Source organism: Quercus suber, unplaced genomic scaffold (genome assembly GCF_002906115.3).
Source record: "Quercus suber isolate HL8 unplaced genomic scaffold, Cork oak 2.0 scaffold_213, whole genome shotgun sequence".
Taxonomy (NCBI): Eukaryota; Viridiplantae; Streptophyta; class Magnoliopsida; order Fagales; family Fagaceae; genus Quercus; species Quercus suber.
The window spans coordinates 439,291-451,926 of NW_027069671.1; the positions used below are offsets into that span (position 1 = coordinate 439,291).

A 12,636-nucleotide genomic window follows, 5' to 3' on the forward strand; every position below is an offset into this window, starting at 1 on the left:
TGTCCAGTTCGAGGGTTCATGGTCGCCGACGATGGTCTCTCGGCTTGGATCGGCGGTTCGTGGGTTCAAGGCCGCCGGCGATGGGCGCTGGGCGCTGGGCTTGGATCGACTCCGGCGCTGGGCTCTCTCTTTCTTTCTCCCTCTCCCTCTTCGTGCTCTCTGTTTCTTTCTCCCTCTCCCTCTGCGTGCTCTCTGCTTTTGGGTTTTCCGGAAAATGAGATTTGAAGTGAAAATAGGAACGGAAATGCATTTCCGTTGTCTAAGGGAAAATAGGAAGTGAATTTCCGGAAAATGGAATTTTCCGTAACTGCCAAATGCGCGGAAAATGTGGAAAATGATTTCCGGAAATTGATTACCACCGATTCAAACGCAGCCTAAATTTCCAAATAGTTCCAAAACAATGTCAATTTAAATTATTATTTTTAACATAATATTATTTTGCAAATTTTTACCAAAAATCACCTATTTGTCTAATTTTTTTTTTAAATTTTAAATAATGGGTAATTACACTTTTTTCCTTTGAGGTTTGAGAAAATGAAAATGTCAATTTACATATTTTTTCCTTTTATTTTATATTTAATTTGTTCACCATAAGTAAAAGATTTTTTTATTTATTCAAGAAGTATAAGATATAAAAACTTATTTTTTTTGGCATATGTTATGTGTCATACTTTAAGGCAACATATATTTTGTGCACATGACCTTGCTATCTAATTGTTAGTCTCTCTCTCAAAAGTTTGAATACTTTGTTTTGTTCAATTATTTGGGTTGCATTTGATTAGGCAACGTGTTCTAAATGTAGGAGTTGTTTCAAACCACACAGCTCTTTCTTGCTAAATCATATGAAAAGCAACTAGAGGTCCAATGATTATGTAGCTTTGTTCTTAGATGGAACTGTATTCACAATTTTCTAAACTTATACTAAATTTTCTATCATGGGTTATAAGTGCTGGATTTTCTACACAGCATTTTGTTCTTCGAGGTCGAGATCATTGTTCTAATCTGGAGACATTTCAAAAAAAAAAAAAAAAGGCTACTTTGTGAATCGTGGAGGCTCACTTGGTGTTAGAGATTCCTGCTTAAACTCCCAGCTTCAAAGAGCGTGTTTAAAATTCTTTAAAGTAACCAATTAAATTAATGACATGGAGATGAAGTCAATTTTGACCTCTCCTATATCTATGTTTTTTTTAATTAATTTTTCTATTACTGTCTTTACTCTTATCTCCAAGCAAAGAGTATTAGAAGTCAATGTTAGAAATAATTTTCACAATCTAATCCGTTTAGAGTGCAAATTACAGAATAAATTTGATGAGAACATGAAGAATTTGATTTTATTGCCATTTTAAAATTTAATTATTTTATAAAGAAAGTAGAAAAAGAATACATGACAAATCGTGATTGATAGAGTATAAAGTAAAAAACAAAAGTCTAGACGAGAAATTCTTCACTCCTCATTTTCCTCTAGAAGAAGGTGTGGGCCCTATCATGGGTCCTATACTAGGGCCCATACTTTTTGTGAGAGAAGGGAGGACTCTTCCTGTAAAAATGAATGATTTCTCATTTAGGATAAAAAATTTGTATTCCTATCAAATCGGTTCAATTACCCATTTTATTAATTGTTTTTTCTTATTTACTTGCTCCTTCTTTATTTTTATTTTTCTAATTAATGATGATTAATTGATGCCTTTTTTTTTCTTTGTGTGTGTGTGTGTGTGTGACTAGCTTTTGCCAATTGTTGCATCATAGATTCAAAAATTACATTCACTTCTCGACTTACCAAAACGATTTCCTCTCTCTCCCACCCTCTTTCAATTTATGGATTTGATCAAAAGAAAATATTAGAACTCTAATTGAACCCTAGGCCACCCTTCTATTTTTCTTTTTGGTACAAACAAGAAACGGAAACTTCATAAAAGAGGCTACAGAGAGCCAGGAACAGGACAAGGCCTGTTTACATAACATCCATTACAGTCCGAACATAAAGCACAAAGCAGAAAGCAAGTCCACAGGAGGACTACTAAAATAAACAAAATGAGAGGCAAGGCTGGTCTTTTTCTTCGCTAAAGTCATCAGCACACTTATTGCATTCACTGAAACAGTGGCTCACACCGCTCACCTTCACTTGCTGAAATTGAGAGATTAGATGCCTGCAATCATTAACAAGATAGCGGAAGGGATTATATGTTACAAAATACTTATAATGATGTTATTTCTAAGGCAAGCTTATACAAAACCATAACACATAGTATTCTAAAAAGAAGTTTGTCAAACTCACCCATTAGAGCACCATTGAATGCATTAATTTCTTCTTTTCCTGGGTCTTGGATTATTATGTCTTCTCATCTTTCCATTGCGTTCTCCTTCAACAAACCTTAGAAGCCATTGAGGTGTTCCTCTTTTAAACACAATGCATCCCATGGCCAATCCAACCAAAAATCCACATCCATAGCCCAATAACACGACTTCCCAACCAAATCCACTTGCAAATATGGAATCATTGTCTTCTTTGAATAGTAATGGTAGTGGCGGTGGCAATGGATCACCGGTGCTACATTTGATTGACAAAGGAAATCCACACAATCCCAAGTTTCCATCATATTAGCTGTTTTCAAATGTACCAAATTGCATGCCACGAGGTATGGGTCCGGTAAGCTTGTTTTGTGAAAGGTTTAACTTGGCTAAAAATGTTAGACTTGTTAATTGAATAGGAATTTGTCCAGTGAGCTTATTTGAAGAAAGGTCTAAAGATTCAAGTTGGGACAAATTTGCCAATGATGATGGGAGATGGTTGGTTAGGTTATTATGGGAAAGGTTGAGCAATCGGAGAATTATAAGCCTTCCAAGTACTTCTGGAATCTCTCCTTCAAATTTGTTACTTGAAAAATCAATTGTTGTGAAGATAGTTAGAATTCTTTGCAGTTTAATCTCCAACCCTTTCACGGTCACCACCACAGAATCATGATAATAAGAACTTTTACCCAAATACATTGGTTCATGGTTACCTTCTTCGTCAATCATCATGGCATTCAAGTTTTCAAAATAATTTCTTGGTAAAAGACCATTAAACTCATTTTGCGAGAGGTCAAGAATTCGTAGCTTAGGGAAAAATATCCCACTAATGTTATGATTTCCTATAGGACCATAGAATCTATTGGATTTCAAGACAAGAACTCGCAGAGTGGTAAGTGCTTCCAACCAATGGGGAAAAAGATCATTTATGTTGTTATTTCCAAGGTCAAGAACTTCCAAATTTGTACAATTGACCAAAGATTTTGGTAACAACCCTTCTAAATGATTGTCATTAAAGACAAGAGTTCTCAACTGATTACCCTTTGCAAATGTATCAATGATGGTTCCGTAGAAGTTTTTCATTCTAAAATCCATCACCTGAAGATTATCACTGAAATTTCCCAAACATTTTGGAATCTTACCACTCAAACTATTATTAGAGATATCCAAGATTTGAAGTAAACTTAAGTTGCAAATCGTATATGGAATCTCCCCAGTCAGTCTATTGTTTGAGATAAGAAAGGATGTTAGAAAAGTAATTGGAAGTTGTTGTATACTACCTGAAAGCTCATTGTCATTCAATTGGATTGAATCCAAAGACGTGGCTTCTGAAATCTCTGCAGGTAATTCACCAGATAAGCGATTGTTTGCCGCAAATAATTGTGCAAGACTCTTGGCATTTTTTATATCGGACGCAATCGGGCCTTCGATATAATTCAACGCAATATCAATTGTGTATACATTTGGTAATCCCCAGATTCCAGCGGGAACGATACCCGAAAGGGAGTTATCGTTGACTTTGAAAAAACGTAGAGTTGAACAGTTGGCGTAACTAGCTGGAATTTCACCGGTGAGATTGTTCTGAAGCATGAGAAGATAGCGCATAGTACCTTGCTTGCACATATCTGGCGGAATCGGACCAGTAAAGAAATTCTTAGACACATCAATTGTATAGAATTCAGCCCAAGAGCCAAGTTTCTGAGGCAGGGGACCTGTGAAGCTGTTCCTTCTTACGGAAAGGGTCTCAAGCTTCTTGAACTCGCCTAACTCGGCCGGTACATGGCCAGAGAGCTTGTTATCAGATAGTTTCAGAGAAACGAGGTTGTTCAAGAACCTTAACTCGAATAGATCACCTTCAAGATAGTTTCTTGAAGCATCAAACATCTCTAGCTTCGTGAGGTTTCTCAAACCGGCTGGAAGTTTTCCTGTGAATGAGTTGTCGCTGAGGTCAAGCCATGAGAGGTTGAGTAGGTTCCCAATCTCAACTGGGATGTCCCCTATCAAGTTATTGAGGTAAAGTTCCAAGTTGATTAGCTCTTTAAGGTTTCCAATCTCTGCTGGAATTGTTCCTTGGATGCTGCAGTTGGATAGGTTTAGCCAAGTCAGGTTGGTAAGCTTCAACACCTCTTTTGGAAATGAAAAAGGATTAAAAAGATTATCGCCGAGGCTTAGGTGAACAAGACCAGTCATGTTTTGAAGAGATTTCCATGGGAAAGTCCCCGAAAATCCGCATTCGTTGAGATACAAATACTGTAATTGACTTAGAGAGGACATGTCTGCAGGAACTGAACACCCTGTGAAATTATTATTGCTCAAATCTAAGCACTGCAGGTTGACACAATTGCTCAAGTGATCCATAATTGGACAGTGCAAGTAGTTGGATTGGAATGAGAGCTTTTCCAATGATTGGAGGTGGCATATGGAATCAAGAGGAAGAACCCCAGTTAAATTTTGGTATGAAAGTTTGATTTCTGTAACGAAACCATCTGAGTTGCAGGTGATTCCAGTAAAGTTGCACATGGATTTGTTGGCTTCCCAAGAAATGAAGGCATTGGTGTTTGATGTTTCAAGAAGGGAGGATTTTAGTTGCATGAGAATTTGAAGGTCGTCTGTTTGGATCCCTGAGAGAAGGGAGAAGAAGCAAAAAATGAGATAGAAAGAATAGAGAGGTGACCACGAGTCCAGGGGCGGAGCCACGTTGTCCCCTGGGGGGGCCGTGGCCCCTGCAAAAAAAGAAAAATTTCCTAGAGAGTAGGTATAAAATTTTTTTGGGCCCCCCACTCTTGGACATCCGGCCCCCCATATTTCTCCCACTCCCAATTATAGTTTAGGCCTCTATTCTACTGGGCTTCCAACCTCTCATACTCCAAATAAAACACAAAATTGGCCCACAAACATTTAAATACTAAAATCCAAACACATAACTTCTCCATTTCAAAAACCCACCCCATGGTCCCCCACAAAATCCCTTATTCTTTTCTTTTTTGTCTTCTGTGATACACTTCCCAGTATTGTCTACCAGCCCCTAAAACTCAGCAGCATCAGTCCTCCAGTCCCAAAAAAAAAAAAAAATTCTGACCAATTTTTTCTTTCTTCTTGCTTTCTAAAACAAATCACTCAGTATATTTCATTGTCAAATTTTAGGATTTGGAACTTGGTAACTGCCTGGTGAAGTGGTGAGTTTTCTTCTCTTATTTAAGCACTAGACCTACATCTATTTTCAGTGTATTTTTTTGATTTTCTCAACTATCTACACCTAAATATTCACATGCTTTTTATATTTTCATAAATTTTTAGAGAAATATATGATTGAAGGAATTGGGATGGAGATAATTGATCTCTGAAGCTCCATGTTTTTTGACGACTAGAAACGAAAACGAGAAATGGGTTTTATTGATCAGTTGGTTTAGAACACAGAAGAAAGATTGTGCCTTTCTACGAGCATGAAAATGTTTTTTTTTTCCTGCTTTCTGAAAATAAAAATAAAAATAATGTTAGAGAAAGAGAGAGAGAGAAAGAGGGTGTTTTTGTTTTCGTTATTGCTATTTTTTTTTATTACCAAAATGAAATAGAAAAGGGTGCTTCCATTGCAGTTACGTGTTGCTGTTTTTGTTGGATTCTGTGAGCACTTTTTTCAAGTAAAGAACTTGGAAAGGCAAGAAAGAAATGTCTATCTATCAAGCCTTGGATGGTCACTAACCAATGATAAGGAGATTGTTTCAATTTGTTTGTGATGACTGATGAGTCTTGAAGGGAAGAATATCTACAGTTGTAGGCAAATAAGCATTGCCACACGGCCCACCCATTTTTGCACTTTGTGATTCTGTGAAGACAGGTAAAATTATTTTGATATATTACATATTTTTGATTAGTTAGATATCATGTGGCGGTAGAAGTTGTTAAATTGTTTGGTTTATGTTGTGTACAAATCCTTGTTTAATTTTTGTTTTTGTTTAAGCCTTTAAGGGTTATTATTAATTAAAGTTGTATTAAAAAAATTAAAATACAGGAAAATTTTAATAATAGGAATGATGATGATTGATGGGTTTGATTGTTTAAATTATAGTGAAAATTTTATTTTTTCTTGAGTATGAATAATATCCATATAATTAAGGAAAAATTTCTAATTAGAATTTTATTTTTTAAAATTCTTTTCAGGTTAATTTTTGAGTCATATTGTAGCTGCACATTGTAATTTTCTTTGATGATAGTGAAATTTCTGCAACTCCAGGGACGTAGGCATATTACCAAACCATGTAAATACTGTAATGTGCGTGTGATTGCTTTTCTTTTAGCATTTTGTTTTCTCTATTTTTTTGTTTCTCACAGGTTTGGAATTTCGGTTGAATTCCCAACATGTTCAAGTATATGATGATATATGAAAGTTGATAATTTTGTATTCAATAAAATTAAGAATTATATTTAGTATATATCTGTTACAACCCGGCCCTCCCAAGTATTTATTCCTGGCTACGCCCTTGACCACGACATGTCGTAGAGTGGATGGAATGGTGTGTAGAATTTTGTGGGTCTTCTGCTCTTCTTTGGAGAATATGGATAAGTTGGACTGGAGATAGTGCCATTTTTAATTGGCAGGAAGTCGCACTATAAAATATTGTCGGTGATATAGAAGACCGTTCAAAATTTTCTGTCATTTGAAATGAGTTGACGAAAAAAAAAAACTAAAAATCTCATAATATTTTAACAACAAATTGAGTTGTTAGTTCACCATTAATTATAAATAAAATGAAAAAAAAAAAATATATATATATATATATATTATACGTGATACTATTTTTCACAAAACCCACATTTGATTGTATATTCTTTACTGTATTTTATAAAATTGTCAAATTTTCTTCATATTTTTTTAAATGGTTCTTTCTCATATATATATATATATATATAACAATTACTATTCACTCTTTTCTTCCATCATTTGTGAAACACAAAAAAGTTACATAAAATCATTTTGTATAAGCTACAATTACTTATATATTTACATAAGCACTATAGCAAAATCTCATTTTGCACAACCGTTTCATAATCTGATCCAGTTGATTTTGAGCATTATTAATTATATTTTGGATTTTGGGCTATTTTATATTAACCGATGCGAATGTTCAAGGCAGTGTATTCTTTTAGACTTTTAGTTATATTGCTGGCCTAGGGTATTGGGCTAGACACAGACTTGCATTTTTAAATCAAACCACTTTGAGTACAATATTGACTACTTGAATATATATATATATATATATATATGATACGGATTTTATTTTCTTGCGCAATATTTTTTTGCATTGGTTATGCCATATTCACTTTTTTTTTTTAATTTATTTTTAGAATCAATTTACATTCACTTTTAAATTTTAAAGTGGGGATATTTTTCCATTAATTGTAAATATATTTGTAAAATATATGTGAAAAATTGTGGATATAAATAAGTATAAAATATTAATTTTTGGTTATGATACGGTGGAAAGCACAAAAAAGATCCGGTACATTTGTCAATATTTTTCTCGAAGAACCTTGGTTTTTTATTACTGCTTAAGCTTAACTGCTACTCTTTACTTTCTTGCACACAAACGCTACTTTTCACTACTAGCACCTTGACTTTTTTGACACTGGTCAGTGGTCACCAAAGATGTGCCATTAGAGCATCCGCATCCGGATTCTAAATCTTATTTTATTTTACCACTTCAAAAAATCACTTTATCAATTATACAATACAATTTTACAATTCTCCAACATCCCAACTTTTATATCTCAATCCTACTTATTAAAATAATATTTTTACATAATAAAATAATATATCTCACCATTACCATTATCCAATACAACACATTATTTATACATTATTTATTCTTTCTCTCTCTTTCCTTCTGGTCAGAACCACAATCACCACCACCGCTGCACACCACCACCGCTGCCACCACCACCGCTGGCAACCCAGAAACTACCGTCAACACCAAAATAAAAAAATAAAAAAAAAACCAGAGAAAATCACAACCACCGGACCCAGCAAACCCAGCAAACACCGAAACCCACCATCGGAACAAATCCCCCAACCCATCGGAAAAAATCACAACCACCAGACCTAAATCCAACCACCCAACGCCACCCAAATCCAACCCAAACGCCGGAAACCGGAACCAAAAACCCAAAATAAAACCCACCAAAATATGAAAGCAACCCAACCAACCAAACGCCAGCCACCAGACCCAAAAACCGGCCACCATGTCATCACCACCAAACTCACCAAACACCGGTCTCTATGCCGATCTACACATCGGTCTCCAAGCCGATCTCCACCGCGTTGACGTCCAGCCACCGCGCCCATTGCAGCCACGCCACCAGCCTCGCCACCACGCCGATCTAGAAATCCGATCCGGCGTGAGCTCCGATCTGGCTTAGTGATTCGGCGTGAGCTCTGAGAGAGAACCTTAAGAGCTGAGAGAGAAAAGAAAGAGAGAGGCGATGAGAAACAGAGAGAGGCAGAGAGAGAAAAGAAAGAGGAAAAATGGGAGGTGAGAGAAAATTGCCGGGTATAATAAAGTATTAAAATTTTTTTTTTTTTTTACAATCCAGCTACAGTACCATCTTACATTTGAGATGGTACTGTAGCTAAATCTCAAATTTTTTTTTGCATATGAGATATGGACTCCCGGTTGCTGATGGGTTTTGGGGCTGAAATGCTAAATGCTCCTAACATTTGGCATATAGAAGCCCAAATGTGGATGCTCTTACCATGGGGAAAAGAAGATAGGAGGTATGAAAGAGGTGCCATAACAAAGGTTTTCATTTAAATTCAACTATAGCATAATCATGTGGTTTATTAGCTTATACTTATAGGCCAATGAATTTCTCGTGTATAATTGAACTTCTAATAAACCAAATTTAATTAATAAATTTAAGAAGTGCTTCTCCCCATGTAAGTCTAGATAGCAGGTATGAAAGAAGTGCTTCTCTCCATGCAAGTCAAGAAAGCAATAAGATAGCAGACATGGACTAGAGAAAGTAGATAGAGAGAGAATAAACGCAAGTAACAACTTGCTACAATGAACTGGTATGTAGCAAGTTGTTAAATTTTTTTAGATATGATGCAATCGATGTGGCACAGTTTTTGTGATTTGTGGTGCTAAATTTAGTATTTTAGCAATTTAACCCTGTCATTGTGAGTACTCTAATAAGCTAAATAAATTTAAGAAGTGCTTCCCCCCACTTTAATACTTGAAGTTTATCTTAATCAAGTAATCAACAATGGATAATTTGCAATTTCCTTTAGAATAAAGAAAAGAATATGTAAAATATTCCTTTTTTTTATTAAGTTAGAAGTTGACTCATGTTCATATATCACTAGAAAAAGTTCTGAAAATGAAAAAGGTTTGCGTTTGGGATTGTAAACCCTCATTTTTTGTATATTGGAGTGCTTGGCTGTTCGCTCCTGCTTGTGATTAGGCATACTACTAAATCATATAATTCATTAATTCTCTAATTTTCTCTCTCTTTTTTTTTTTTCACTAAAATTGCAAAAAACAGAAATCTTCAACAATTACTGTTGTAAATCCTACATAACTCTTGCGAAAAATAATATAGAATAATGTTAAATGATTAAATTCAACCCTTCTGATCAAGTGATAATTTATCAAAGATTTGACCATTCAGATGTTTGAACTTGGACACTAGTTGGACTAGGTTCATTCAAGAATCTAAGGTAGTTTCAAACCTACTTATGTATTGAAATGAGAGGCAAACTGTTTCCTTGGAAAGTTTAATGACTGATCTCATTTAGCAACCTTATTGCTTCTTTAAGATTAGAGAGATAATGATTTAACATAATTTTATTAGTTCCCTTGTCAGCCAATTAATATACCTATTCTTATAGAAGAAACTACATGGAACTTCTTTCAGTAATGTCCATCTTCTAGTTTGATTTCCCAGATTGTGATTCTTGATTGAATTATGAAGTGTAAATTGAGATCAATACTCAGCAATTAGGAAACCACAAGTTCTGTGACACAAATCAATGGGCACACAGATAAGCAAGCTCTCTGTTTCATCTTTATTGGTACATAAAAATACGGTAATCCATTTTATCTACAAGTGACATCCACATGTTACTAAAAGGCCTAGTTATACAAAATACATGGGTAGAAAGCGCTTCTACTTTACTAAATTTTTTTACTATTTTTTTACTCATAGTAAAAACATGACGTTGACTATTACAAACTCACAAGCAGCTCTTAGAATGCTTCTCATTTATTATTATCAATATTATTTTGTTCACCAGCATATATAGATGTCAATACTCAAACCACTTTGCTAAAGTACTTTCAATTCTCTGTTTCGGATGGCTTAACAGGCTTGGTATCAGGTGCTGATAAGCTTCCTGATCGATCAAGGCCCTCAAACTCCTTCATTGCAAGTGAAATATCTTCTTGGGTAATCTTCCCCATCTCTTTGAGCTTATGTAAGATGTACTCACTGGACCTATGGAAATGAAGAGGTTAAAGAATAAATTAGACAACCTATAAGATGAGATAATAAATTGTACATGTAGATAGTAGAGGATAAGGGAGAACAATTAGCAGACAATATGTCCTAACTGAAAAAATTCAACTTACTCTACACCCTTATCACCATCATGATCTGCAGCCTCAAGATCTTTATTTTTTGTCATCTGAGCAAGAACCAACTTCACTAATGCCATTTGCCTGCATTCAAATTTCATCTCAATAATCTTCAGGAAAAACTGGGCCAAAGACATAGTACTTGACATCATCCAAAATGCTGCAAAAATACGCCCTTTTGTATGTTTGAAGCTCTCATCTGGATAGCCGAGGGTTGTGATAGTGACGCCAACCCAGTAAAATGCATCAATAAAGTCGAATCCCTCGACTACACAAAGATGGAATGTCCCAATAAGTGCAAGCGCTGAAGTGACAGTACTGATCGCTATAAGCTGCTTCATCACTAGGTTGGTCTCAAGCTCTTTTTCAACTTCATTTGGACCAAGTTTTTGATGCAAATGTATGGCTTTCACTAGCATTCTCTCTTGCTTTTCCGCCAAGAATTCTCCTGTTTTGCCCATGACTAGTCCAACAACGCCCATTCCGATGAAGGCAAAAACACTGGAGAGTACCTTCGTAAGGTTATTATCAGGTACAAGGTCCCCATTCCCAATTGTGGTCACTACGGAAACAACGTAGTAGATAGCATCAACAAGTCCATTTGTGTCCTTCCCCTTGAAGTGGTGCCTGAAGATGTAGAAGCAAAAAGTTCCCACACCCATGTAGATGCCAAAGCCGATGCCTACTTGCTTATAACTTGGGTTTAGTTTCACAGAATATGCAGAGAAAGCACTTTTGCACCAGCGGTATATTCTACTCTTAAGACCTTCTTTCTGATTTGTTTGCGGTGTAGGCTCTTCCAATCCTGACAGAGTCAGCTTCTCAGTACCATTCAAGGCCATTGTGATGATTCAGCAACTAGTACTTGACCTGCATACACAAATTAAAGTTTAAAGCTATCGTGTTAGTCTCAATATTGTTCATGTACATATATATACTACTTCCAATGCTAGTTCTGTCAAGAATATAGGTTCATCTCCCACTATTAATGTACCACTAACCATAAGTTTCTGTTATACTTCTATTACTATAGCATGAAGCATAATACGATTCAAACTCTTGTTGGACTTAATTTTAGTTCAATGATGCAAATTATAACAATGGCAAGCCAAAGAATTAAGTGGATTAACAATAATTGATGATATAATGATATGAGAAGTAGCTATGACCACATGTTACCTATATAAGTTTTGCTGCATTAAAAAAGAAAATAATGCCCAAATTAAATTTTGCAAGATGAACTGAATTGAAGTAAAAAATTTATACTGAATTAAGCACTAAATGAGATTCTTTACAAAAAGCTTGAACTGAACTTTGGCTTACCAGTACTGGAAGGGAGGTTTGGATTTCAGTTGGTGAAGTTTGAACCGCAAATGCTTTAAACTAGTTTGGCTGGTTGGCTGGACGTGCATGCATGGCAACTTCCCATAAGACGTCAAATAGATATAACTTTGTCTATTCCTAGAGGAAGCTTCCCACATGTTACGTACGTACTTAGTTAAAGTAGGAAAAATATATAGCGAGGAAGCTTCACTTTGGAGTGGACACAATTAAAGGCTCCAAACAATTACCCAGAATCACAAGCAAATCTATCCAGGAGCTTTCATGGATTGGCTTACTGCCAATTGCTGCTAGCAGGATTGGTTACAATTAGCAAGAAATCTTGATGGATTCTCTCCCTTTTTGTCTAATAAAAAAAAGGTAAGGGAAGCAGCTA

The 12,636-nt window shown here is 35.5% G+C and overlaps 2 protein-coding genes and 1 long non-coding RNA gene across 3 annotated transcripts; 1 reads left to right on the forward strand and 2 right to left on the reverse strand.

Moving 5' to 3' along the window:
• Nucleotides 1-2,320: 2,320 nt before the first annotated feature.
• Nucleotides 2,321-5,240, reverse strand: LOC112010529 (receptor-like protein kinase 7). The gene is made up of 4 exons (XM_065779557.1): nucleotides 5,186-5,240; nucleotides 3,578-5,012; nucleotides 3,432-3,511; nucleotides 2,321-2,861 (listed from the first exon to the last, which is right to left on the reverse strand). Exons 1-4 carry the CDS (start codon nucleotides 5,238-5,240, stop codon nucleotides 2,599-2,601), a joined length of 1,833 nt encoding a protein of 610 aa, XP_065635629.1. The 3' UTR covers nucleotides 2,321-2,598.
• Nucleotides 5,241-5,643: 403 nt separating this feature from the next.
• LOC136070131 (uncharacterized) lies at nucleotides 5,644-6,714 on the forward strand. Its single transcript, XR_010631365.1, has 2 exons — nucleotides 5,644-6,124; nucleotides 6,448-6,714. It is a non-coding gene; the product is annotated as an uncharacterized LOC136070131 (long non-coding RNA).
• Nucleotides 6,715-10,316: 3,602 nt separating this feature from the next.
• Nucleotides 10,317-12,320, reverse strand: LOC112010532 (two-pore potassium channel 1). The gene is made up of 3 exons (XM_024042874.2): nucleotides 12,243-12,320; nucleotides 10,914-11,789; nucleotides 10,317-10,779 (listed from the first exon to the last, which is right to left on the reverse strand). The coding sequence occupies exons 2-3, from the start codon at nucleotides 11,759-11,761 to the stop codon at nucleotides 10,623-10,625; spliced, it is 1,005 nt and encodes a 334-aa protein (XP_023898642.1). The 5' UTR covers nucleotides 11,762-11,789; nucleotides 12,243-12,320; the 3' UTR covers nucleotides 10,317-10,622.
• Between the last annotated feature and the right edge of the window lie 316 nt (nucleotides 12,321-12,636).